The sequence below is a fragment of the Saccopteryx bilineata genome, chromosome X (genome assembly GCF_036850765.1).
Source record: "Saccopteryx bilineata isolate mSacBil1 chromosome X, mSacBil1_pri_phased_curated, whole genome shotgun sequence".
Lineage (NCBI taxonomy): Eukaryota > Metazoa > Chordata > Mammalia > Chiroptera > Emballonuridae > Saccopteryx > Saccopteryx bilineata.
Window position 1 is genome coordinate 138,761,381 of NC_089502.1, and position 27,090 is coordinate 138,788,470.

Consider the following 27,090-nt stretch of genomic DNA (forward strand, 5'->3'; position numbering starts at 1 on the left):
CACGTACCACGTGATATTCAACAGGAAGTACAAACCAAATGCCTTCTTATCAGAGCACCTGGCTAGGCAAAGGATTTGTTAAAATCAATAACATTTTGACATATAAACAGTAACTGTTCCAGGTTGGTAATAGAAGGAGAGATCCCATTCAAAACCGTAACAAAGCTATGAAAACCCTGGGAGGGAAACTGACAGGAAATGCTCGGGAAGGAAGAGGTAGGAGGAGGGTGTGGGGCTAGAATACTTTACTTCGCAGGCCACATGCTTGCATTTCCCCTCCAGATCCACGCCTTCCCACCCTGCTCTGTGACCTGGGAGACTGAGCTGTAAGAACTTCGTCAAGTGGCAGGCTTTGAGTTGTTTTGACCAATGGAGAGAGGCCAGAGTATTAACTTCTCCCTCCCCCTGTGCGAGGCTGTGGGTTGGCAGTGACCCTGTAAAGAAACTCTAGCCAGGTGGTGTTGTCCTAATGTCTACTCTTCCCAAGTTCCGCTGACCGTTCCTTCCCCTTGCCATTTTAGATCTGGGGTTGTAAAGACGTCCCCCTGAACTGTTGTGCCATCCTTTCTGATTTCCCTAAATCCTGTCCCAACGGTTATTAATAGTCACTTTGCTAAATGTATCCATTTCTTACTTGATTGTTCCTCCTGGTTCCTACCAGGACTCTGGATGATGCAAAGAAGACATAAGTAAATAAAGATAGATGTATCGTTATTAGGGTCAGACGGCACAACACTAACAAAATGGAAATTTTGCTTAAGCCGATGTGTAAATGCTGTGCAATTCCAATCAAATAGCAACAGGATTTCGTCAATAACTTGCCAGGTTGATTCTCAACTGGGGTGTTTTGGAAATCAGTTGGGCATTTTTGTTTATCACAAAGATGGGGCTGTGATATCCAAAAATGTCATGTCTTCTCATATGATAAAGGGCCTATTACCAACTATTTGTTATTAAAATGAGGCACTGGATATGACTGTGTTAAGACCACTTGTGAGAATAGTCAGGAAATTTCTGAATAAGAACGTAAGAAGGGGGAGGATTTCTCCTCCAGATTTATACAGGCGTTACAATGCCCCATTGCCTACAACAGCACATTTATGTACCAGCACATTTATGAAAGAGGCGGGCGAGCAAAATTAAGTAAAAACAGGTACAACACATCACTTTGAAGTCACATCAATGATCAAAGGTACTAAAACAATGTTGGGCAACTGGCTTAAAGCTTAGAAAAAAATCAAGCTATAGTCCTATCTTGTTTTTTACAGCAAAAATAATTTCACATCATTCAAAAATTTAAATGGAAGACATTCAACATTAAAAATACTAGAAGAAACCATAGATCAGGGGTCGAGAACCTATGGGTCACGAGCCAGATGTGGCTCTTTTGATGGTTGCATCTGGCTTGCAGACAAATCTTTAATAAAAAAAATAATGTTAGAAATATAAAACATTCTTATGTATTACAATCCATTCATTTCCTATTGCTCATGTTCATGGTTGTGGGTGGCTGGAGCCAATCACAGCTGTCCTCCAGGACAACACCAAATTTTTATTGGATAACGCGTAACATACACGGGTCGTTGTATGGCTCTCACGGAATTACATTTTAAAATATGTGGTGTTCATGGCTCTCTCAGCCAAAAAGGTTCCCGACCCCTGCCATAGATGAATATTTTTATAGTCTTGAAGTGGGTAAGTCATTCTAATTATGATGACAACAAAAATTAACAGTGACAACCTAGAGTCTGAAAGAAAACACTACAACATTTGACCATATAAAAATAATCTGTTTCTCAACTTATTGTGGTGATCACTTTGTAAGGTATAACCATGTCTAATCACTATGTTGTATACATGAAACCAATATAATACTGTGTGGTCAGTACAGACACATCCAGATTTTCTAAGAGGTTATGATACTCTACATTTAGCTTATTGATTATTCTTTCTTGTCTTGTTATTTCTCTTTGATTCATATCGCCTATCTCCCCAATGATATTACAAGCCTCTTGAGTTAAGAATGCATTGTCTGAGCCCTGGCTGGGTAGCTCAGCTCGTTAGAGCATCATCCCAATGCAATGTTTCTCTCTCTCTCTCTCTCTCTCACTTCCTCTTTCTCTCTCTTTAAACTCAAATAATTTTAAAAGGAATGCATTGTCCCCAGAATCTTGTCCATAGTAGTTGCTTAAAAAAATCACTCTTCATGATGATAAAAATGAAAGTGATCATGAAAATAAGAACAATTCAGTCAATGAGACTGATTTTGAGAGGAAGGTCGTTATACAGATTAATCAATTAAAATGACTAGTCCTCTAATTTCACTAGCTGTTTGAATTAACCTGGAGTTTAGTCAAGTGCAACTTGCCTACTAGTTGAGAGAAGTTAACCTTTTTTGAAAGGTTAACATGTACAAGCTGAAAAAAGTTTGAAAAAAAAAAAAGCCAGCTTGTCCTGTGGTGGCACAGAGGGTAAAGTGTCGACCTGGAATGTTGAGGTTGCTGGTTCGAAAGCCAGGGCTTTGCCCGATCAAGGAACATACTGGAAGCAGCTACTATGAGTTGATGTTTCCTGCTTCTCTCCCCCCCTTCTCTCTCTCCTCTATCTAAAAAAAAAAAACCAAACAAATTAACACTGGCATTTAAAAGCCATGGGAATTTTGTCTCCTTATAGATCAAGGCAGTGAAATTTGTTGAATTTTTTGTTTCTTTTGATTTTCCTTCTCTCCCTGTCACATTCTCTGTTTCTACTTTTCTCTAAAAAGTAAAAAGTTGTGTTTTTTCCCCATTGATTGAGAGAGAGAGAGAGAAAGAGAGAAAGAAAGGGACAGAGAGAGGGGAAGAAAAGGAGAAGCATCAGCTTGTTCCACTTACATGTTCCATTTAGCAGCACGCTCATTGATTGTTTCTCGAATATGCCTTGACGAGATGAGAACTGGGACCGCTGCGCATGGACAGCGTTCTAGCCACTGAGCCACACAGCCAGGGCTTCTCTGAAAACATTTTGAATGGGGTTTTTAGTTAGGCAAATATAAGGCAAGGTAATGGCCTGCTAACTTTTCCTTTAATTTTAATAGAAAGTACCTAGTCATAGGTAAGAACTGTTACATATAGCAAATAGAAAAGAAAAGGAAGGAAGGGAGACTGAGTGAATGGGGCTTTTAGTTAGGCAAATAAAAGAAAAGGGACTTTCATTTTTCTTTTACTTTCATAGATAATATATGATATATTCCCGTGGTGAGAGAGAGCGATGTTAGGGGTATGCAGAGGCATCCCTAGCTTGAACGGTTCACTGGGGGATGCACAGGCCTCGGCATCTAGTTCACTTGCAGCTGTGATTCACCACAGTGGAAGGCTACAGAGCAAAATCATTGCTGGGGAAAGGCATGCCAGGCCATGGCTGGAGGAAGCCAGGCGCAAGCTCAGGGTGCACGTAACCCTCCAGCGACCAGGGGAAAAAACACATACGACAATGCTGCCTACCGGGGAAGCTCATCAGGGGCTCAGCACCCGGGGTGGTTAGTGAGGGCCGGTCACGTCGGTGCCCCTTCCTAGCACATACCAGAATTCCAGGCTCCCATTAGGAGGGTTGGTATTCGCATAAATCATCTTGGTTACAAACACACTTGAGCCACAGGGAACCACTCTCCCCGGTGCTGGGAAGGGTGGGCACCATGAGAAATCCAAGTCTGCAGCCGCTAGTCAAAGGCCAACCTTGGAAGCAGCCCTTTCTAATGACGGCATTCTGGGACCTGCTGTCGACACCTGTCGGTTCAGAGGCAGACATACACACATGCGTAGATGAACGCACAGCAAAGACATCTTCGCGTCTCGCCATGAGCCATTTTTCCAATTCCACCCCCGCCCTATGCCCACAAGAAACCATTGTTATCGCTTCCTTATTCATCTTTTCCAAGTTTCTTTAGCTTCTTATCCCCCCCCCCCCATACTCGGTGAGCAGACACTTTGTTCCTCACTTGCCTTTTCAAGTGGACTTCCTTCTACCCCTTCTTAGAGGGGCATCCTCGTCCCTTTCTCACAGCTAGAAAGCCTTCGTGGTCTCCATAGTCCACAATATACTTAAGCATCCAGCTATGGATGGATAGCCGGCTTGTTTCAGATCTGGTATTAGGAACAGTAGAGCAATGACTAACCTTGAACTTCCGGAAGACCTGCTGAAGAGTTAGTGTGGCCCCAGTGAAGTACCCAGTCTGAGTGATGACCCAGAAGGTGGCTAGTCTGCAGCCCAGTCTCCTGCAGTGAGATCAAGAGCAATTATTGGATGAAGTAGATAGGGCTCTTCTAGGTATCTTGTGAAAACAGGCCTCTCATTGTCTGGGCTGCCTCATTCTTGGGTTTCCTAAATCCCATTGCATTTCATTTCTTCTTTTCTGTGGATCAGGAATGGCCCTTGGCGAGTAGTTAAGGTTTAGTGTAGGGTTGTTAAATTTGGCACACTGGGACATGTTGATACTAAAAAATTATTGGTTGTCTATATAAAATTCAAGTTTAATGGGGTATCCTGTATTTTATCTGGCAGCCCTGGTTTAGTGTCATGTTAATCTAGAGGTTTAAACATTGAAGGACTCTCAGGCTTAAGTCTCCAAAATTAAAAGGAAGGCCAGACTTGATCCAGCATCTGCAGTGGCGGTCGAACAAGTACACAGTTGGGGACAGAAGCCCAGGTCTGGGGCCCAGGTCTGCCCTTTGACTCCAGCATACAGCAAGTGGCTCAGTACAAACAGCACCACAATACTCTCCCACAGCCGATGGAAACCTAAATAAACCCTGTAAGCAAACTGCTCCAGTCCACCCAGTGCTGTGCTCCCAGCACGGGGAAGAAAAATGCCTTACTGTTCCTCTATTCAGGTTGCTTGATTTGGGTGAACATGAGAGGTAGCTATTAATTCCACTACTTCCCCAACTTCTGCTGCCTGTTTCCACTTTTGGAGATTGAAGGTCAGGGTCTGCTTGATGAAAAGGAGAGAGGACTTTAATGGTATTTTTATAACAAGGCTGAAGTTTTGACCCTTTCAGTTAGATACAACTATGAACGTTTTTCAAATAATTCTTTCCTAGAAAGTTGAAGATACCACGAGTCTGCTCTTTGTGAATGACACGTGGAAACAGAACACAGGCTATGGAGTTCCTTTGTATACAGTATGTTTTAGCCTCGGAAAGCCCCATGCCACAATTAACCTTGTCTTTTGCTTCTCATCCTTCGTTTAAACTGGACTGTGAAGCACCTCTCTGTTCAGTCCTGTAAGTTTCATTTTATCTTGAAATGAAAGTGTTCTGAAGATGTCTTTGACAGGATATGCAAATTCATGTAACAAAAACCTTCTTTCCTATTGAGGACTGATTCCACGTAAGTATTAGAGTTTATCAGAAGAGTCTAAAGGGTCAGATGCTTTGAAAAAAAGTCCCCAATGCAAATAACAGAGTAGATGACTTGGTTGAAAAGAAGAAAGGCTATTTATGGATGTAATGGTCTCCAAGCAGTCTGCCTGCTGCCTTGAAAACCAGAGCAGTTTGTCAGGTGGGTATTACAGAGAATCTGTCTCACCATCTGGTTTTTGTACACCCACTAAGTAAATTCGTTAGTAGTAAGCTATAGTGGAAAGAACAGTCCCTTGCCTTCTAGAGACATGACTTCCTAATAAAACTGTTAACTCACACATCTGTACATTCCTTCATTCTATTTATGATTCTATTGCATTAGAAGCACCATCACTCACAGAGCTTAAGAATAAAATACCTGAGCTCTGGCCGGGTACCTCAGTTAGTTAGAGCATCATCCTGATATGCCAAGGTTGCAGATTGGATCCTTGGTCAGGGCACAGACAAGAATCAACCAATGAATGTATAAATAAGAGGAACAGCACATGAATGTTTGTTTCTCTCTCTCTCTAAATCAATAAATAATAAAAATAAATAAATAAAACACCTGCGAGGTAGCTAGTGTTAAAACCTGATTTGCCCACAGGATGCTGATACTCTACAGGGTTCCCCAAACTTTTTACACAGGGGGCCAGTTCACTGTCCCTCAGACCGTTGGAGGGCCGCCACATACAGTGCTCCTCTCACTGACCACCAATGAAAGAGGTGCCCCTTCCGGAAGTGCGGCGGGGGCCGGATAAATGGCCTCAGGGGGCCGCATGTGGCCCGCAGGCTGTAGTTTGGGGACGCCTGCTCTAAGAAGTCATATATCTAGTAATATGCAAAACTGGGTTACAGTTCATGTTTTGTTTTGTTTTTTTACCCCACTGCCCATGTTCTTTCTGCAAGTCATCTAATCAGCCAGGCCTTCAGCCATTTAACCAGATAATACAAAAAGTCTTTTTTTGGGTTATGAATCTAAAGATTTATTTTCCGTATTTGAAGCAACTGTTCCCATTAGATGCTGTCGTGTTTCAATTACGTATTTTGCATCCACAAAAACATTTGTTTCTTACCTAATTCGAGTGTGCTGATCTCAAATCTGACATTACTTTTTCTCTGTAAGCTAGTTTTTGTGCAATTCAAGATTTTATTGGATTGTTTGTTGTTGAGTTTTATGAGTTCTTTGTATATTTTGGATATTAGGCCCTTATCTGAGCTGCTGTTTGAGAATATCATTTCCCATTTAGTTGGCTGTCTGTTTATTTTGTTGTCAGTTTCTCTTGCTGAGCAAAAACTTCTTAGTCTGATGTGCTCCCATTCATTTATCTTTGCCTTCACTTCCCTTGCCTTTGGAGTCAAATTCATAAAATGCTCTTTAAAACCAAGGTCCATGAGTTTAGTACCTATGTCTTCTATGTACTTTATTGTTACAGGTCTTATATTTAGGTCTTTGATCCATTTTGAATTAATTTTAGTACAAGGGGACAAACTGTAGTCGAGTTTCATTCTTTTGCATGTGGCTTTCCAGTTTTCCCAGCCCCATTTGTTGAAGAGGCTTTCTTTTCTCCATTGTGTGTTGTTGGCCCCTTTATGGAAAATTATTTGACTATATATATGTGGTTTTATTTCTGGACTTTCTATTCTGTTCCGTTGGTCTGAGTATCTATTTTTCTGCCAATACCATGCTGTTATGATTGTCGTGGCCCTATAATATAGTTTGAAGTCAGGTATTGTAATGCCCCCAGCTTCATTCTTTTTCCTTAGGATTGCTTTGGCTATTCGGTATTATTTATAGTTCCATATAAATCTGATGATTTTTTGTTCCATTTCTTTAAAAAATGTCATTGGAATTTTAATGGGAATTGCATTAAATTTGTATATTGCTTTGGGTAATATGGCCACTTTGATTATGTTTCTTCTTCCTATCCAAGAACAAGGAATATTTTTCCATTTCATTGTATCTTTTTCGATTTCCCTTAACAATGCTTTGTAGTTTTCGTTATATAGGTCCTTTACAGAGGACATGAACAGACACTTCTCCCAGGAAGAAATAAAAATGGCCAACAGATATATGAAAAGATGCTCATCTTCATTAGTTATTAGAGAAATGAAAATCAAAACTACAATGAGATACCACCTCATACCTGACAGGTAAAATGATTAGCTAATGATAATAGCTAATCATTAGCTATTATCAACAAGACAGGTAATAGCAAATGTTGGAGAGGCTGTGGAGAAAAAGGAACCCTCATTCACCATTATGGAAGAAAGTATGGTGGTTCCTCAAAAAACTGAAAATAGAACTACCTTATGACCCAGCAATCCCTCTACTGCAGTGGTTCCCAACCTTTTTTTGGGCCACAGACCGGTTTAATGTCAGAAAATATTTTCACGGCCCGGCCTTTAGGGTGGGACGGATAAATGTGTCACGTGACTGAAACAAGCGTCAAGAGTGAGTCTTAGACGGATGTAACAGAGGGAATCTGGTCATTTTTTAAAAATAAAACATTGTTCAGACTTAAATATAAATAAAATGGAAATAATGTAAGTTATTTATTCTGTCTCTGCAGACTGGTACCAAATGGCCCATGGACTGTACCGGTCCACGGCCCGGGGTTGAGGACCACTGCTCTACTGGGTATATACCCCCAAAACTCAGAGACATTGATATGTAAAGACACATGTAGCTCCATGTTCATTGCAGCATTGTTCACAGTGGCCAAGAACAATAGAAATAACAGTCACTGCTGTGGTCCTTAGGTTTACGCCCAACTATGGGAATATCAAAAGGCATTCCTTTGCATTTTCCTTTTGTCCAGTCACAAAGCATTTCCTCACAATTATGACACACAATATGAGGAGCCCAATTCTTGCCTTGATCGCCAAGGGGAACTTGAAAATAGGCAATATATGCATGTGTCACAAATGATGAAATATTGTGCCTTTGACGTTGAAGTGTGTAACAGCCACATATATAACAGAAAGTGTCAGGACTATTTTTACATTTACACCTACTCGAAGAAGCCATGATTCAATCTTAAAACAAAATAAGAGGGTGTTTTTACCAGATAATAATTTTTTACATTTAAAAACAACTATAATTATGTAAAAGTGATGTTTGTGAAACATTAATTGCCTTGTGGTTATGTTCAATCCAAGAGCCATTGCCCTTTAACTCCAATTAAAAAACCAATGCATGCCATTAACTGTAACAAAAAGAAATTAAAATTGCATAAAAACTAGTGCATGCACCAAAAAGTGGATTTCAGATTTGGAATCAGTGATGCAGAAATATATAGAAACAGTTCTAAAACCTCATGCAACAGAAAATGAAAAAAAAAATTTGTTCCCCAGTGTTATCTATTGCTGTGTAACAAAACAGTCTGAAACTTATCAGCTTAAAATAGCTACAATTGTATGTGTTTACTGTTTTGTGGGTTGGTAGGGGCTCTGCTGGACTGTTCTTCTGTTGGTCCTAATTGGGGTCTCTCATGAGGTTGCAGTCAGATTGCTTTGTTCACATGTCTGGTGTCCCAGTAGGGAAGGTTGGAAAGCTGTGACCTCTTGCTTTTTCTATCCACGAGGCTGCTTGGACTTCTTTTTGTGGTGGTTAGACCCTAAGAGTGAGCGTTCCTCTAGAGACACACCCCAATGCGCAAGCACAAAGTCCTTGCTGGCATCACCCTCGCTGATGTCCTATTTATGGGCTCAGCCCAGAGTCAGTATGGGAAGGTGCTGTACATGAGCATGAACACTGGGAGCCCTGGTTCACTGGGAACCACCTGTAACATCTACAAGAGAAAGGTGAAGGAATGAGTTTTTAACCCAAGGTATATTGTTTCAGATGCTTTGAAGGATATCGGATTTAAAACACATTACTTTAGATTACTATGTAGCCTCTAAAGGTCACATATTAGAATATTAAATGACATGGAAAAATATAATAAGCAAAATGTGAACAAAAAATATTTTAAAACAAATACTTGTTTGGTCATATGCTACAGTTTTAGCCATTGTTATTGCTAAGTAAATATGAACATTTAAAAATGTTCTTGTCCCTGTATTGTATTTATGAAAATTTCTTCAATGGATATATATTTTTATAATCAGTAATAAAGTGGTTTTATAATTAAAGAAAAAAAGATAAAAATATTGCAGCAATAGGTAACAGATTAACAAGGTTTGGGTATATCTCTTATTTGTATTACTATATTATCTTATAGAGCCTATAAAATAAATACTTGCAGTCAATAAAATAAAGGTCTTACAGAAATGCAAATAAAATGACATCCTAGCATTTAAACATTATCAAATTGGGAGAAAGGGGAAAAGATCATCAATTCAGTGTTGGCCAGGATTTAGGGACATTGAGTGGGAGTGCGAACTTATATCACCTTTCCAGTGAGCAATTAAAATACAGCAGAATTTAGCCCTGGCCAAATAGCTTGGTTGGTTAGAGCATCATCTGGAAGCACAAAGGTTGCTGGTTCAATCCCTGGTCAGGGCACATACAGGAGCAGCTCAGTGTTCCTCTCTCTCTCTCTCTCTCTCTCTCTCTCTCTCTGAAAGCATTGCACTAAAGGAGCAGTAGCACATGTAGGAATTCTAACTAAGGAGAAATGTTTTTAAATTTTCCAAAATGTAGGTCTTGACTTGTATTAATTATGGAATTAATTTTTTTATTTTTATTTTATTTTTCTGAAGCTGGAAACGGGGAGAGACAGTCAGACAGACTCCCGCATGCGCCCGACCGGGATCCACCCGGCACGCCCACCAGGGGGCGACGCTCTGCCCACCAGGGGGTGATGCTCTGCCCCTCCGGGGTGTCGCTCTGCCACGACCAGAGCCACTCTAGCGCCTGAGGCAGAGGCCAAGGAGCCATCCCCAGCGCCCGGGCCATCTTTGCTTCAATGGAGCCTCGCTGCGGGAGGGGAAGAGAGAGACAGAGAGGAAGGAGAGGGGGAGGAGTGGAGAAGCAGATGGGCGCTTCTCCTGTGTGCCCTGGCCAGGAATCGAACCCGGGACTTCTGCACGCCAGGCCGACGCTCTACCACTGAGCAAACCGGCCAGGGCTGATTTATGAAATTAATGGTGGACTTTTGTTTCTTTATATACTTTTTTTTGCTCTTTTGCTTTTTTTGTTTTGTTTTTGTTTTTGTATTTTTCTAAGTGAGAAGCAGGTAGGCAGAGACAGATTCCTGCATGTGCCCGACCGGGATCCACCTAGCATGCCCACCAGGGGGCGTTGCTCTATTGCAACCAGAGCCATTCTAGTGCCTGAGGCGGAGGCCATGGAGCCATGCTCAGCACCTGGGCCAACCTTGCTCCAATGGAGCCTTGGCTGCGAGAGGGGAAGAGAGAGAGAAAGGAGAGGGGGAAGGGTGGAGAAACAGATGGGCACTTCTGTGTGCCCTGGCCGGGAATTGAACCCGGGACTTCTACACACAGGGACAAAGCTCTACCACTGAGCTAGCTGGCCAAGGCTTTGCTCTTTTGCTTTCTAAATGTAGCATCCCAAAGCTGACACACTTCTATGCTGGGAGGAGACAGCAGACCTTAGGAGCTTCATCTCTGTGACCTAAAACCAGACGTTCTCAATCTTGGCAGCACATTGGAAAGGGATCGTGAGGTCTGGCACCCAAGATTTTGATTTAACCACTTTTGGGTGAGGCTTGGGTATTGAGTTTTCAATACTGCTCAATTAATTCTAATTGACAAGCATGAAACCAATAGAAACAGTACAAGCTCTCTTGAGTTGACCTCTATTTAAAATCTGATTGGTTGACCTGCATTTTCTTTTTCTTCTATAAAAAACAAAGTGGACTGATCTCCAGGACCTATGACCATCTGAAGTCGGTAGGGTACTAACTATATATAGTAGTAAACATGCCATTCTGCATCCACCAGTTGAGTTGATTTCCAAGATTCCACTGTTTCTAATCCTTTTTATGCTAGTTACATTTTAATTGTAATATTATAGCTCAGTTCTGAGTATAAGAAGATACAGTTGAATGTTTGAAAAGACAGCCAAAGTTAAGCTGCTTAAAAATTATGTAAGAACCAATGTACAGAAGGGCAACTTGCACCAGCGACTGTGCGGGCACTCTGCCTTCTGCCCGGGTGGTCCCCTGGGGTCTCAGGCCACCTACGGCACTAAAGGCTGCTGTGGAGAAGGACTGGCAATCCAGCTGGGTCTTGAATGCATCTTCTAAAAATGTCCAGCTTCTTTCCTTTTATTTTTGACTACAGCTGTTCAGCTTTTACAGTTAATTGACAAGGGACATGTCAATTAACCTGCTTTTGTTGCAACTGACCCAAGATCAGAGCCACGAACACGGGACTCCTTAGCCAAGGTGGCACTGGGGATCCAGACCCACTCACTGTAGAAGGAGAAGCAGGGTGACCAAGCGTCTCAGTTGGTCCAGGGCTGACGGGATTCCTGGGACGCAGGGCTTCCAGCGCTGAAATTGAGAAATTCCCCTGCCAGCCCAAACCAGCGGGCCACCGGATGGAGAAGTAACCAGCTTTGCTCAGGTGGCGGAGTCCCACGAAGTCCAGAATAGATGTCACAGCCTATTAAAACTGCTGGGGACTTGAGCACTCACACACCTCCCGATTTTGCAGACACTCATAGTAGTGGGGACACTTTCCCAGGGTCACACGACTTGCTAGTCGCATATGGGAACCAGCCCCCAGATCGCCTCGCCCAGCTTAGGGCACTTTCCACTGACTGCATCGCAGTCTGTGCTTCCCCATTCTTTCTATCGCTTGTAAAGTGTCAAGTGATTCAGGCTGGTTTTTCTTTTGACCACAGGACTGAGCCTTAGGACAGTGCTGACTGACCTCACCCTTCCACGAGCACACCGCTTTGGTTGCTTATGTTGGGATGGCTAAGCAATCAGGTTGTTGTAAATGGCCTCAGTGGCTCACCATCTGCATTACTGCATGGCATGCATTCCTGTCGTTGATGCAGCCCATTAGAAGGATTTTCAACCTGCAACTACTTGTCAGCACCAAATGCTACCTGTGACAAGTGATGGTCAGGACTACGAGCCCCTGGGTGAGGGCATCACGCTTGTGTCCTTTCTAGAAAACATGGCTCGGAGATGACTGTGAAGCCAAGCAATCCAGAATCTGGTGCTGGGAAGCAAGGGCAGGGCAAAGGTGAAGGGATGAGTTCCTGGGACACAGTGAGGCCCATTCATAAAGCGAAGATTGGTAGTGGGACTTCCCCAGGCAGTATACACGGAGGATACAGGAGTCCGTTCCAGCCCCTCGCTGCCACCTCCACCGGCTACCCTTGCTCAAACATGTTACATATCAAACACCCTGTGCTGTCCTGCTTCAGTCCTTGCTGGAATACAGCCATTGGGTCCTGGAAAGTTCTGCCATGGAGCACCAGCAGTAAGCAGTCCTTCTGCAAAGCCCTTTCGGATCACCCTAACCTGACTGGTCCTCTGAACCGCTGCTTCCTCCCGCCCTCTGACAGCCTGTCTGTCCACAGCTCAGCTGGATGTGGTAAGTCCTGGCCCACTAAGTGAAACCTTCCCAAAGAGGTGTGGTAGCATTACCAGGTGCAATAAAGGCGTTTTTGGTGTTTCCACCACTCCTTCATTTCCCGCTCCCTTCTAGTACATTCTATCGCACTCCCTCTTAAACAGTTCCCCAATGAACCTGGTTTTAGTTCTTGATATTTCACTGGGATGTTAAGACAAACGGTTGCCACTCTCAGTTATCCACTTTAAAGCTGAGTGTTACTGGGAGAACATAATTATAAATTTACTTTGGCCCCATGAGAGTAACTTAGGCATTGCTGAATAGGTATTTTATGGGAGCAGGAAATTCTTCTTAGCACTTCTGAAATCAAAGCACATTAAAACTTCTATGGGGCCTCCATTTAAGTTTGGTCTATTCCAACCTATGGATACTGAACATTATTACTTTGCAGTGTAAACACACTGTGTGATCTTCAGTTTTAGAGGTATCCAAATGATCTGTTTGGATACCTTCACTGGCACAGCTGTTATACTTTTGGGCAAGAAAACTGCTAATCAGTCCTTGAAAAATACCTTCAAAATGGAGAAGAGCTGACTTCAAAACCTTCTGGGGTTTCTGTAATTTTATATGGTGCGCTGTATTCGGGGAGCAGCACACATTTTCGGGCACCCCATAAAACACATCACTTCACAATGAGGAGACACACTGCGAAAGAAAGTAGGAGCATGACTTTATTGAAATGTGTATACATTCTAAACAGCATAAGCACTGCAAATGATACATTCCTGAATCTCTAGTGGTTGCTATTTCACCTAACAAAGGACAGTTATCATACGAATATCTGTAAACTGATTAGTAGCAGTGCAGTTGGAGGCTGAGCGATTTGGATATGTTCTCATGTCTTTGGCTCCCCTGTTCGGCAGGATATATACCAGGTCGGCCTCCATTCAGCAGAGCCGGACAGGACCAACGTCTTCGGTGGTTTCGCTTAATGTTTCTACACCAGCAGCAAGGAAAGTGCGAGTTCTGGGCTGAAACTGCTCGGAGGCCTTCTTCCTCCTCTTTGTTGAACTGAAACCAAATAGCTCAGATCCCCATAGCTGTGCATGGCTAAATCGAGGCTAATCAGTTAATCAATGTATTAGAAGTACTGGTACACACACATGGTACTAAATGATGTAAGACATAATTAGTTCTTAATTCATAGAATTACAATTGATTTTATATCATTTTTTTTATCTTCAGGTCATTATTTTAAAATGAACTATTTCACTATAAATGTTAGATGAATTGATTACTGTTAAATCAACTGGTTTTATGTCAACATGTCTATACTTGTACGCCAAGCTGTCTACATATGCATGTTTGTAACTACATTTTCATTTCTCTATGCATAGAAATTCCAAGTAATACAGATAAAATTCATTTATCAAAAATTAAAGTTATATAGCATCTACATAAACTCTTCACATATCTCAAGTCAATTCTGTCTAGATATAGTCACTCTGTGTTGCATAACTGGCTTACCCAGGCTCTACCGTTTCATCTCAAACACCATTTGAAGGTCCCACAAATGGCTTGTTTCTGCGAGGACCAAAATGACTTTTCACTTTGATTCCCCCTGTGCTATCGTGAAGTCTGAAACCTTAAAGATGGCTCTACTTGTTAATGACTTCAACAGACTTTACTTTTCTACCTGCAAAATGTAAAGGACTTCTTCTCTTTAAGTTTTGAGATTCAGCAGAAGGAAGAGACGGCTGACATGACTCCGCGCAGGCTCACTCGCTGCCGGGGCTGAGGGGTTCAGCTGCTCGCACACCAGTGTGCGTGATAAAATTCACAGAGGCCAGGCATGCCCCTGCCACAGGACACCTCATGTGGGAGGATGACATCAAGGGCCATCTTATGGGGAAAGCAATCTTCCCCTCCACGATCAATCACCCTCGGGCCCCTATTTTAATGGAGGAACTAACATTTACGTATTTGTACTTTTGTCAAAGGCCTTTCCTACATCTTTCATGTAGCGGCTTTAGTTGAACTAATCAGCTGCCCAGACTTGCTACTCCTCATTACAAAAAGCGAAAGAACATTAAAAATCAAAACTAATGATGTTTAGGCATTTGGTTTAAGTCACAAAAATCTACCTTTTTGTTTATGTCCAAAGCAAAACTATGAGCAGATGAGTCACTTTGAGGGGACTTCGGAGTTTTGTTCTGGTGGAAATCGACAACATGAAATTACTGGGGGAAAAGGCAAAGTAAAAGCTAGAGCTACACACACGACCTAGAACAACAAGATGACAGAGTAGGGTGCCCAAGGAACTGTCCATCGGGATGGACAGAGGCGAGCATGAACGTGACGGTGAGTGCAAGGACTCAACTCAAAAACGGTTCCCAATCGCATCTATCGCTGAACGGAACTTTGGAATTTTAGGGTGTGGCATTGCGCGTAGGTGACAGTTATGTTTTTCAAAAGTAGTAATAAACATGGCCTCTGATATGTCTAGTGCTTATCCAAACATGTGTCAGTGGCCATCTTAAATTACATAAAATCTGGTCCAAATTAAGCACAAAAACCAAAATGGTTTATTTGAAACCTGGTTACTAAAAAAAAAAACCAAAAAACCAAAAAAATCTCATGGTATAATAAATTTTCTAAGGTTTTCTTAAAAAGACTCATTCTATACAAGGTTTTACCCAAATGTCCATAGGCATTATCATTACATATCTACATACATGTCTTTATCCTAAAGTCACCTTTGGCAACCCTGAAATATATAAATTATGAACTTCCACAGTGGAATTATAAACTTGAAAGTTGTGGCCTCAAAATACTGACAGGACAAAGGAAAAAGTCACCTATCAGAACAAGTCAAGTTGACAAAAACATTTCTGATTTATGATAGTTCACAAATCGAATAACCACCACCCTCCCCCCAAACTGGAAACAAATGGTCTTGAGCTACAGAAGTCAGAAACAATGAACCTTGGAGGATGCACAGATCTGCTGCTTTTGCATTCTAACTGCTGAGTCCTGACGCTAGGAAATCAGATCAAACACACTGGTCAGCCAGAGGCTCGCTCCACAGCCCGTCCTGTCCCGGCCTCACAGCGGGACGTGGCTGAACAGATACGACACAGACTCCCCGTTGTGGGTCCTGCGGATCGCCTCGGCCAAGATCATCGAAATGTCAATAACCTAAATCCCCAAACAGAAAAGGGGTGAGAAAGTGAGGCATCTTGGTCATGTTTCATCAAAAACGTAAAAGCCAGGTAACCTACAACTTCTCCAGCTATTTGATGTGCTACTATGACGACGTCTCATACCCATTTCTTTTTTTTCTCATTTTTTTAAAATTAATTTCCCCACATCCATTTCTTTTTAGAGGACAGACAGCTTCGGATCGAGTTTCAAACTACGACCTGTTACAGCAGCCCCCATGGGACCTGGAAGTGAGGTTTTCAGTGCAGATACTCAAAGGCTTTTTGGAGCTGTGGAATCCAGAGACATCCTTTTCTGGGGCATTTGTTGTTTTTAAATGAATTTTATTCAATTATATGGAAGGTTTCTCTCTCTTGGTTTCAGAAAATGCAGTGACTGTATCATTTAAGAACACAGCTATGACCATTCTAACTCAGGGATCAGCAATCTACTTTTTCTGTAAAGGGCTGATAATAAATAATTTCTATTTTGTAAGCCAGGCTCAACTCAGTTGTCATAGTGTGAGAATAGTCATAGACTCTCTATAAATGAACAGGTATGGTTGTGTTCCAATAAAACTTTACTTACAAAGGCAGATGGTGGGCCGGACTGGGCTGGGGACTATATAGCTTGCAGACTCTCAACTGCAGCTAATCAGGTGGACTGCTTGGTCATGCATTGATTGTTGCTTCAGCCCAGCCCGTTTCTTACTGTTTTTCTATCATGGTTTCATTCACTTACTGCTTCTGCCTTTGATGTCTGCCAGCCCCAGCCCTTCTCAGAGATCTAACGTGACTCAGACCCTCATACCCGAGAAGCTGCGACCTCCGTCGGCGTTTGCCTTAGTAAGCAGTCACACACAGAAAACTCGATGCTATTTTGGGGGACCTAAGGGAGGTGCCTCACTGCTTGGCTCTGCCCACAGTGTAGACAGTACCTGGATCTTGGAGCAGTGCATCATTTTGTCCTCTTGAGGAATCGTGTTCGTCACAACAACAGCCTCAAAGGAGGCGCTATTTATTCTGGAAATAGCTGGCCCAGAAAAGATCCCGTGCGTGAGGATAGCATAAACTTTGGTGGCTCCGGCCAAGAGCAGCCTACAAAACAGAGAACAAAAACAAACAGAGGAAAATCAAAACAGTCTCTCCTCAGTGTGAATTTAAAAGCAAAAGGTGCGTTCCACAAAGGAAAACATGAAACCAATTTCATTCTCATTTATTAGCTGAAAACAGGATCTTTAAGGTGTGTGCTGGCAACATACTTCCCCATTGAACCTGGGACCGCTGACCCTGCCTTGGGCCTGGGGAATTCCTTGTCGGCTGCACCCCTGGACCTCCCTGAGGCAATGCCTCCCTCCCCTCAGCTGTGTGAATCAAATATGTCTCCAGACATTGTCCAATGTACTGCAGGAAGCAAAACTGCCCTTGGTGGAGAGCCACAGGTTTAAACCAAGACAACCAGAATGCCATCGTTTCAACACAGCAGTAAGAAAAAGACTGAGAGATTTCATGTTCTTTGTTCCATACTGTGTTTGAAGGCTGGAGTGAACGCTGAACAGAAGGAAGCAGGTTCTGATGAAGCCTGCGAGATGGCCTCCTTCCTTTGTGCACAGGTGCAGGGGATGCCCGGCCCCGGACCCTTTAAGCACCCACCTGCTTCTCCACCCTCCCCCCCCTTCCTCTCTCTCTCTCTCTCTCTCTCTCTCTTCCCCTCCCGCAGCCCTGGCTCCACTGCAGCAAAGTTGGCCCGGGCACTGAGGATGGCTCCGTGGCTTCTGCCTCAGGCGCTAGAATGGCTCTGGTTGCAACGGAGCAATGGCCCAGATGGGCAGAGCATCGCCCCCTGCTGGGCATGCCGGGTGGGTCCCGGTCGGGCACATGGGGGAGTCTGTCTGACTGCCTCCCTGCTCCTCACCTCAGAAAACCAACCCCCCCAAAAATACGGACAGCTCAACCTTGAACCTGAAAGTCAGGCCATAGAGGACCATGTTCTCTTCTATCAAGGAAAAGGAAATGGGCCTCGAACCCCCTTTGGTCTGAAATGCCACGGCTTAGTGAACAGCAATAAAGAGGAGAGAGTCCCAACTTTTACAAGCTGACATCTTCCCCTTCCTGCTGAGACTGCCGAACACTTTCCCAAACACTCCCTCGAACCTGTCGGCAGCGTGGCAGATTGTGCCACACGTGTCGGCCATGTCATCCACGAGGATGGCCACACGGTCCTTCACGTCGCCCACCAGGACCATCCGGTCCACTTCATTCGCCTTCTTCCTCTCTTTGTGAATCAAGGCAAAGTCCACGTTCAACCTGTCCGCAATCGATGTGACCCTGCACAGACGCAAAAGAACAGATTCAACAGGGTCAATAAAAAACCTCCGTCTTTCAAGTTGTATGTTACGGATGCAGTAACCACCCACCCTCAAGATAATGAAAGAGTCAGGTCTCACTTCTAAGGCTAGCCGTGGTCCGGGACACGCCTGGGCAACCCAGGGGAGAAATGTCCCAGTGACATGGCCTGGAGTTGGGTAAGAAACTGATATTCAATTTGTTAGTGTTGCGTGTAATTTTAAAAATGTCAGGTATAAGTCAAAGCAGGTTACTCGGAAACTGTCATTTGTGCAGTCAGTGGTGCAGCTGGTAGGGACAAAGTCCTGGTTACCATGGCCACAGGACATGTGGGCTTATGAAAGTGGTTCGGCTGCACTTGAGGCCTCAAGAGACTGTAAACCCTGAGTCAGCGCCTTTGCCCATCAGCTGTGAAGGTGCAGAAAGACCAGCCGCTCAGAAAGGGCTGAGCTGGCCACAGAAAGGGAAAGTGACAGGCCCCACCTGTCAGTAAGTCCAGGACATTTACAATCTTTCCCATGAAAATTGGGCTTAAATGATGAAAACTGACCACAAAATAATGCCACAGACATAATGTGATATGAAATAAAATTTTACTATTTCAGTTTTGTTTTTTTCTGAAGTTGGAAACGGGGAGGCAGTCAGACAGAAGACTCCCGCATGCACCCGACAGGATCCACCCAGCACGCCCACCAGGGGGCAATACTCTGCCCATCTGGGGTGTTGCTCTGTTGCAACCAGAGCCACTCCAGCGCCTGGGGCAGAGGCCAAGGAGCCATCCCCAGTGTCCGGGCCATCTTTGCTCCAATGGAGCCTCGGCTGCAGGAGGGGAAGAGAGAGACAGAAGGAGAGGGGGAGGGGTGGAGAAGCAGATGGGTGCTTCTCCTGTGTGCCCTGGCCCGGAATCGAACCCGGGACTCCTGCACGCCAGGCCGATGTTCTGTCACTGAGCCAACTGGCCAGGGCCTATTTCAGTTTTTTTAAAAAACATTTCCACTGATATGAGACACAGAGAGAGAGAGATAGGAAGGAAGGGAGGGGGAGAGGGATGGGGAGAAAGGGAAGGAGGGAAAGGAGGTAAGAGGAGGGAGGAGGATGAAGAGGAGGAAGGAGGGAGGGAGGAGGATGAGGAGGGGGAGGGAAGAGGGAGAGAGGAGGAGGAGGAAGGAGGGAGATAGGGAGGAGGAGGGAGAGAGGAGGAGAAAGGAGAAGGAAGGAGGTGAAGAGAGGAGGAGAGAGGAGGAGAAGAGAAGAGGAGGAAGGAGGTGAAGAGAGGAGGAAGGAGGTGAAGAGAGGAGGAGAGAGGAGGAGAAGAGAAGAGGAGGAAGGAGGTGAAGAGAGGAGGAGAGAGGAGCAGTGAGGAGGGAGGAGGGAGGGAGGAGGAGGAGGGAAGGAGGAGTGAGGGAGGAGAGAGAGGGAGGAGAAGGGAGTTAGGAGGAGAAGAGAGGAGGAAGGAGGAGGGAGGGAGGGAGGAGAAGGGAGTTTGGAGGAGAAGAGAGGAGGAGGAAGGAGGTGGAGAGAGGAGGAGGGAGAGGGAGGGAGGGAGGAGAAGGGAGGAGAAGGGAGGAGAAGGGAGGAGGAGTAAGGAGGAGAAGAGAGAAGTAGGGAGGAAGAGGAAGGAGGAGGAAAGAGGAGTGAGGAGGATGGGAGGACACAACCATCATCCGTTTTGTGGTCAGTTTTCCTCATTGAAGCTTCTCTCCCCTTTCTCCCTCTCTCTAAAAATTAATTTGAAAAGTTAAAAAAAATTTAAGAAAAGACTACAGCCCTCTTTTTCAGATTGTGGTTTTTCTATATTGCAATTAGCAGGGGCATAATGAAAATGAGATCGAAGGCGAGGTCGCCTTTCCTCCAGGTGGGAAACTCTCTCTGCAGCAACGCTGCTGAGGCCTGGCTACCCTTTCTGACGGATACGGCAGTGCTAGACTATAAGCGAACATCTTCACAAACGCACCCTGGGCCGGAAGAGCGGAAGGAAATCTTCAGAAGCAGAGAACATAAAAGGAGGCCGTCCTGAGGAGCTGGCATGCAGGTAAGTTCTTGCCCGGAGGGTTTCTAAGGAGCCCTAAGAGATCTTGGGCTCCTGTTTGACGGCGGAGATGCGGGGGATGAGAGAGAAAGCCCAGGGCTCAGCTGAGACCAGAGTGGAAAGGCAGCTGCGACACAGGGAAGCTCAAGGGGAGCCCTGCACAATAACGAGTAACTAAACCCACCTGTGGCCCAGGTGGGGACGGCAAGGACGCGTGTCTGTGTCAAACCCCACGCTAAGAAAGGGGTTAGTTCTCGCGAGAGTTGTAAACTACATGAAGGTACTCCTGCCGGTTGTTCGTCCCAATTCTCAGGTTGTACGTGACGAAAACCAACCAGTGGAGAATTTAATTCAGAGTGATACTTTGGGGTAGCACTCCAAGGGAACTGGCCACAGCAGATGCCACTGCTCTCTAAAGAATTATAATGACACAATTCCAAGGAAGATGAAGGAGTCACACAAGAGTCGCAAAACATCCAGGGAAGCGAGACATCCACAGTGAGGGCCACCAGAAATGACTGGGGACAAGGCCGTTTCGGCAAAACATCGCACACTGCAATTAGCCAAGGAAGAGTAAAAAATGATGGTGTTCTCTGTTTTAGAAAAACTAAAACAGAAACTTGGCAAGAATAAAAAGACTCTGAAGAATGACAAAATAAGATTTGAGAAAGAACAGAATTTCTAGAAATGGAAAACATTGTATTTGAAATTAAAAACTTAATAAAAAGATTAAACACACCTAAGTGTGTTTAGAGAGTGTGAGAGAGTGAGTGAATTAGGGGGCAGAGATGAAGACACTGTCCAGAAGGCAGCCCAAGAGAGAAAACATGAGCAAATGTATGCAAAAGCAGCTCAGAGAGGGTAAGAACAGAATTATAAGGTGACAACTGGAACTCTAGAGAGAGAGAAGAGAACAAGAAAGAGGCAATATTCAAAGAGAAAATGAGGATTCCCCAGAACTATTGGAAGATACCAATCCTCTGATACAATAAACCCAACAAACAAATCCCCAAGAAATCTTAAGAGGCAAAGGATGAAGACTGGTAACCTGGAAAGGAAGAGCAAGCAAACAGACGGCCGGACTCTCAGCAGCAACAACGGAAGCCGGGAGGGAAGGAAGGAGCAGCCTCAGTCCAACGTGAGAAAAGAACCGTCGGGCGAGGACTCACATACAGCCCAGCAGCCTTGCCAAAGAGGGCAGCTCCAGGCACAGCTCTGCCAGAACTACAGAACCCAAGCAGTCACTTCATGTACAAGCACTAAGGAAATACTAAAGGATGTAACTTAAGGAAAAGGAAGATGGTATAAATACACTGCAATGTGCCGGGGCAAGGGGGGTGCATGTGAAGAGAGGCAAGCGAAGGCATTGTCAATGTGTGGGCAAATCGAACTAAGGGCTGATTCTGGAAAACCACGATAGTACTGTCTAGTTTGTGTAAAACAGAAAACTACACTGGGCAGTAGTTTTAGCACAGAAGATGGTCACAAATCAAAATGTCAATAGTCGTTAACAGAAAGAGGACCAAACTTTCCAGTTAAAGACAAACATTGTTAGATTAGCTAAGAGAAGACGCCAATTTCAGATCTCCAAAGTCCCTGAAGCAAAGGGCAGCATTACTATGATGAGGTCCATGTTCTTCCTACCATGAAAAAGTGCATTCTTCTGCTTTGAACCAAAATCAAGTGGCTCTAGTTCACACGCTTCATTTCTTTTTATTTTATTTGTTTTTAGGTGAGAAGAGGAGGGATAGAGAGACAGACTCCTGCATGTCCCCAACCGGGATCCACTAGCAACCACCATCAGGGGCTAATGCTTGAATCAATCAAGCTATCCTCAGCGCCTGGGGCCTATGCTCAAACCAATGAAACCACTGGCTAAGAGAGGGGAAGATGGAGAGGAGGAGGAAAGAGAAAAGGAGACAAGCAGATAGTCACTTCTCCTGTGTGCCCTGACTAGGGATCGAACCCAGGACATCCACATGCCAGGCTGATGCTCTACCCACTGAGCAAACCAGCCAGGGCCCCTTTGTTTCTAAATGTATTTACCACTTTTCCTGATTTAAGGAATCAATTGAGCAAAAAAATTAATTTGAATGCTGACAAAAATGCTGCCCCATAATCACCATAAAAGTATACTATTTACTATCTGTACAGTATTCCAATAAAAGAGAAGCCATTTAAACTAATTCAGGAAAGTTAGTTTCTCAGAAAACAAGACAGATTTTCCCAATAAAAAAAGTCTGGAACAGCTTACATACAACGTGTTTATATATTACAGTTTCGGTTTACTTGTGAGGACCTGGAAGATCTCAGCTCGGAAGGACCCTGGCCCATGGCCCGCCACCACTGTGGCCGAAGTTCTAAGCCCGCAGAGTTGTCCGAGTACGCCCTGATTCACCTCTGCCAGCTGATCCCGCTCTCCTCCCCTGCAGACCAGCAGACCAGCAGGCGGACCAGGAAAGCAGCTGAGCTCTGTGGCTGTGGGGGCTGGCGGTGAGCATGGGCCATGAGTGGGGAGCCCCAGCCATGTCAGGTACCCAGTAGTAATGCCAGAAGCAGGAACTAAAGGAAAATATCCCTGAAAAAAGTCCTCTGGGTTGCTAGAACATTCCTATTCCTGAATAGCCTACAACTCTTCTTTTTGTATATAACTGAGACTTAATACATAACTCTCACAAATAACGTTGGGACCATGTATCATACAGAAATCTAAGCACAAAAGGCTAGAAGAATACATAGTTTGATTTCCATTTCTTCTGGACACATTTACATTCTTTCCAAAATAAAAATAAAAATTGAATCTGAATTACTTAGTTTCACCAACTTCCCATACCAGTTTTAGTTAATATCGACTATCGCAACACTGGCAGGTGTGTTTCCTACTCAGACTTGTTCTCAGCAGTCAACCCAATCAGCTTCAAAAACTACCCAAGAGTGACATCTTGTGGCGACATTAAGTATTTTTTTTGACGACGAAGAAAACCCTCAAAGCTTTTTCTAAAGCAAGCAAGTTCCAGTTTCTTAGATATGTCCTTTCTTTGGTGAGATATGACTTTCTGCATCAAGCAGAGAAGCCAGAGATAATATAAACCACACACATCACGTGTTACCTGTTAGGCTGTTTTGTCAGTTGAGAAATAACTGAGCACAGAATGTGAGGATGATAACGTGTGGCAGAAACTGGGGAAAGGGAAAAGGGAGGGGTCAAACATCCGAAAGGGACACCCCCGAGCACCCTCGACTTTCCTGGCAGAAGGAGGGGGCTTCTCTGAAGGGGCTCTGAGCAAACAGCATCTCGACACCAGCACTTACTGATAGTTAATTCTGCATTTCTCTAAAGCAGGAGTCGGCAAATAGATAGGGGAACTTACCATAAAAGATGGTGTTTTGTGTCAATGAGGGAGAGATGAATTATTTAATAAAGTAGTTTTGGAACAATGAGATGACGGCGGGGAGGGTTTGGATTCTTATTTCAGTCTTTATTCTGAAACAATTTTCATATCAAAGAAAACTGGAACATTAAAGAAAGAAAACAACCCTTAACATAAAATCAGGGAAGAAGAAAAATGTTGAGAGGGGTTGAATCCTTCATAACCCCAGAAGCCACAGTGAAGAAGAGAGAGACAGGAATGCATAAGAACGTTTATAAAGTCTTGCAGAGAATAAAAATACACAAAGGGAAGAAATGAAAACAGCTGGGGAAACATCTGTACCCCCCCCAAGCACATGAAAACGAAGGCGGTGACCCCTTGCCCATGCGGCACCCCTCACAGTGCAAACAAAAAGGCCTCTGGTCAACAGAACAGGCAACAGGTAAGAACAGACCTTCGTGGGAAACAGACATGCCTTAAAGGGCACCTGACCTTACCCACAGCAAGCCGACATCAAAAGGTTTTCGTTAATAGAGAGGACTGTTCATGGTGCTTGATGTGTTCACAAGCAGGTCTGTGATGAAAAAAGACACAACAAGCAAGCAAACCACTTCGAACCTGACTCTGAAAAGGGTGGCGGCCCCTCAGGAAGAGCCTCCGGCAGGTCCCGGAAGTGCTCCGGGGGAAGGCAGTCATCGCAGGAGAGGACCTCCCAGGGAGGCGATGCAGAGATGGGGGACTCCAACACTGACCACCCGGACCCTGCGCAGGCCTGGGCTAATGTGCACTGGAGCCTACGTTGTGTGTGTGTGTGTGTGTGTGTGTGTGTGTGACAAAGAGAGAGACAGAGAGAGGGATAGGGACAGAAAGACAGGAAAGGAGAGAGATGAGAAGCATCAGTTCTTCGTTGTAGCTCCTTAGTTGCTCAGATTGCTTTCTCATATGTGCCTTGGGGGAAGGGGCTACAGCAGAGGGAGTGACCTCTTGCTCGAGCCAGCGACCTTGGGCTCAAGCTGGTGAGCCTTGCTCAAACCAGATGAGCCTGCGCTCAAGCTGGAGACCTCAGGGTTTCGAACTTGGGTCCTCCACATCCCAGTTCGATGCTCTAACCACTGCGTCCCCACCTGGTCAGGCTGTGCCTTTGTTTTTAACAAAAAAGTTTGAAAAGTAAACAAAAAATTTTTAAAATCTTTATTTATTGATTTTAGCCAGAGAGGAAGGAAGGGAGAGGCAAGAGCATCAATCCATTCCTATATGTGCCCTGACTGGGGATCAAACTGGCACCCTCTCTGCTCCGGGCCAACGCTTAGCCAATGGAGCTATCCCACCAGGGCAAAAAAAAAAAAAAATTCAGAAGAGTAAAATCCTTATAGAATAAGGATATAAAGGAAAGATTTTTATACACTTGTATGTGTTTTAAACTTAGAGTTATTACAAAAGTCAAGAAGTTCAGAAGAATTTTAAAGTTTATAAAGTAAAAACTCAGTACCCTAAGGAGTTACTGAAGACACTGCTCAGAAATGAAAGCGCACAGCGGACTGCAGTAGTATACTGCTATCCCCTGACGTCCTGCGCCCTCAGCCCCGCCCCGCGCTCGCCGAGGCCCCCAGGGCAGCTTCCGGTCCGCGCCTCCATTCATGCTAAGTGCCCTGGACACGGGTGCCATTCTGCATCTTCATGCCGAGTTCTTCCTGCACCTTTTCTGTTTCGATACATACATAGCACTGTGCTGCAACTGCCTGCAGCATGCAGTGCAGTAACATGCTGTACAGATCTGAACACATGCGCGTGCGCGTGTTTGTGTGTGTGTACACGTATGAGTTCATTTTCTTTCATGAGCGATGGAATCTTGACAAAGAGGACAGCCTCTACTCTGGAGGTGAAGCTTGTTGCTCCTTATTTGCTCATTTGCAAAATAAAGTATTATGTAATTTCACACACGCTTCCTTACCTAATACACAGGAAAAGGGAAAAGCAATTGGCACGTGCAGAACTCCGCGGCCGGTGCCTACCTTTTGGCTCCACCCGCATCGGGGGAAACGATGATACAGTTCTTCCAATCCGCGATGTTCTCGCGGATCCACTGCAGGACCGCGGGCTCTGCATACAAATTATCCACCGGGATGTCAAAGAAGCCCTGTGGGCAGAAGTCAGGGTCACAGAAGGGCTCTGAGAAGAGGGTCCTTCAGTAACAAACCGGAACTTTTTACTTAAAGGAAGCCTGTTCAACAGAGTCCCTTTTGTTAATTTTAACAGAATTAAATCAAAAGACAGATATATTCCAGGAGCATATTTCAGTTTGATCTGTTCTCTGTTGGGACACGTTCTACTGCCTTATAATCGCTTATTCTAAGGAACACAGAGTGTGTACAGAACAGAGGGGGAAGTTTGTTGTTTCTTAAGTACCTTTTGATAAGCCTAAAATCCCCCTCGCATTTGCCCTGGCTGGGTGGCCCAATGGATACAGCGTCAATCCAGTGCGCCAAAGACGCAGGCTAGATGCCCGGTTAGGGCACGGATGAGAGGCAACCGAGTGCTATGCTAACTGGAGCAAAGTGGGATGTGCTGATGCTTCTCTCTCTCTCCCCGTCTCTCTCTACCTACCTTCTCCTCTCCCTTTCCTCTCTCTCAAATCAGTGAAAAATTAGAAAGAAAAAAAATACCTCCCATTCATGATATCACAGAGGTAGGTACAGAGTAATCTGACCTGTTTACTAGATGAAGAAACAAAGGTACAAAGAGGTTAAAAACATACATTTTGACTCTGCCATTCCAAAAGCTGACACGGAATTATAGGATTTCCTACCAAGAAGACGTTCCCACTCCTCCAATACTGAGTAGAGACAAGGGGGTGGTGGAGACAGGCGATATCAATATGAAATGACCTTTCCAAGTTCAGTGAAGATTAAACGCCAAGAGAGTTGTCATATACAAATTCAAACATGAGTCGCAGCACCTCCTTCGAAAATTATTTAACTTAACAGTTAATAAGCACTTGGATTGACCCCCAATCAAAACCAAGGGCAAGAAAGAAAATGCCAGAACCTGGATCTGAGAGGCATGCAGGTCCATGGTGATGATGTGGTCGGCCCCAGCAACTGAGAGCATATTGGCCACAAGTTTTGCAGAAATCGGAGCGCGGCTCTAAAACATAAAGATACAGATTTTACAATAGGGAAAGAGAAGCGAAGAGATGGACACCTTCAGACTCCGCCCACTAAGATGTAGGCAGGAAATAAATCCCAGCTGACTTGTAACATGTTAAT

The 27,090-nt window shown here is 44.4% G+C and overlaps 2 protein-coding genes across 2 annotated transcripts in view; both read right to left on the bottom strand.

Annotated features, from left to right (window-relative positions):
• The window catches only part of TLR7 (toll like receptor 7), a 48,678-nt gene extending 45,743 nt beyond the window's left edge, over window positions 1-2,935 (bottom strand). The window contains exon 1 of the mRNA XM_066250107.1: window positions 2,874-2,935. The gene's annotated coding sequence lies outside the window, so the exon portion shown is untranslated. The remainder of the gene's footprint in view (window positions 1-2,873) is intronic.
• Window positions 2,936-13,591: 10,656 nt separating this feature from the next.
• The window catches only part of PRPS2 (phosphoribosyl pyrophosphate synthetase 2), a 28,555-nt gene continuing 15,056 nt past the window's right edge, over window positions 13,592-27,090 (bottom strand). The window contains exons 3-7 of the mRNA XM_066249315.1: window positions 26,870-26,968; window positions 25,837-25,961; window positions 18,233-18,406; window positions 17,017-17,176; window positions 13,592-16,076 (exon numbers count right to left, since the gene is read on the bottom strand). Coding sequence (XP_066105412.1) covers window positions 15,984-16,076; window positions 17,017-17,176; window positions 18,233-18,406; window positions 25,837-25,961; window positions 26,870-26,968 — 651 coding nt within the window. The 3' untranslated portion in view covers window positions 13,592-15,983. The remainder of the gene's footprint in view (window positions 16,077-17,016; window positions 17,177-18,232; window positions 18,407-25,836; window positions 25,962-26,869; window positions 26,969-27,090) is intronic.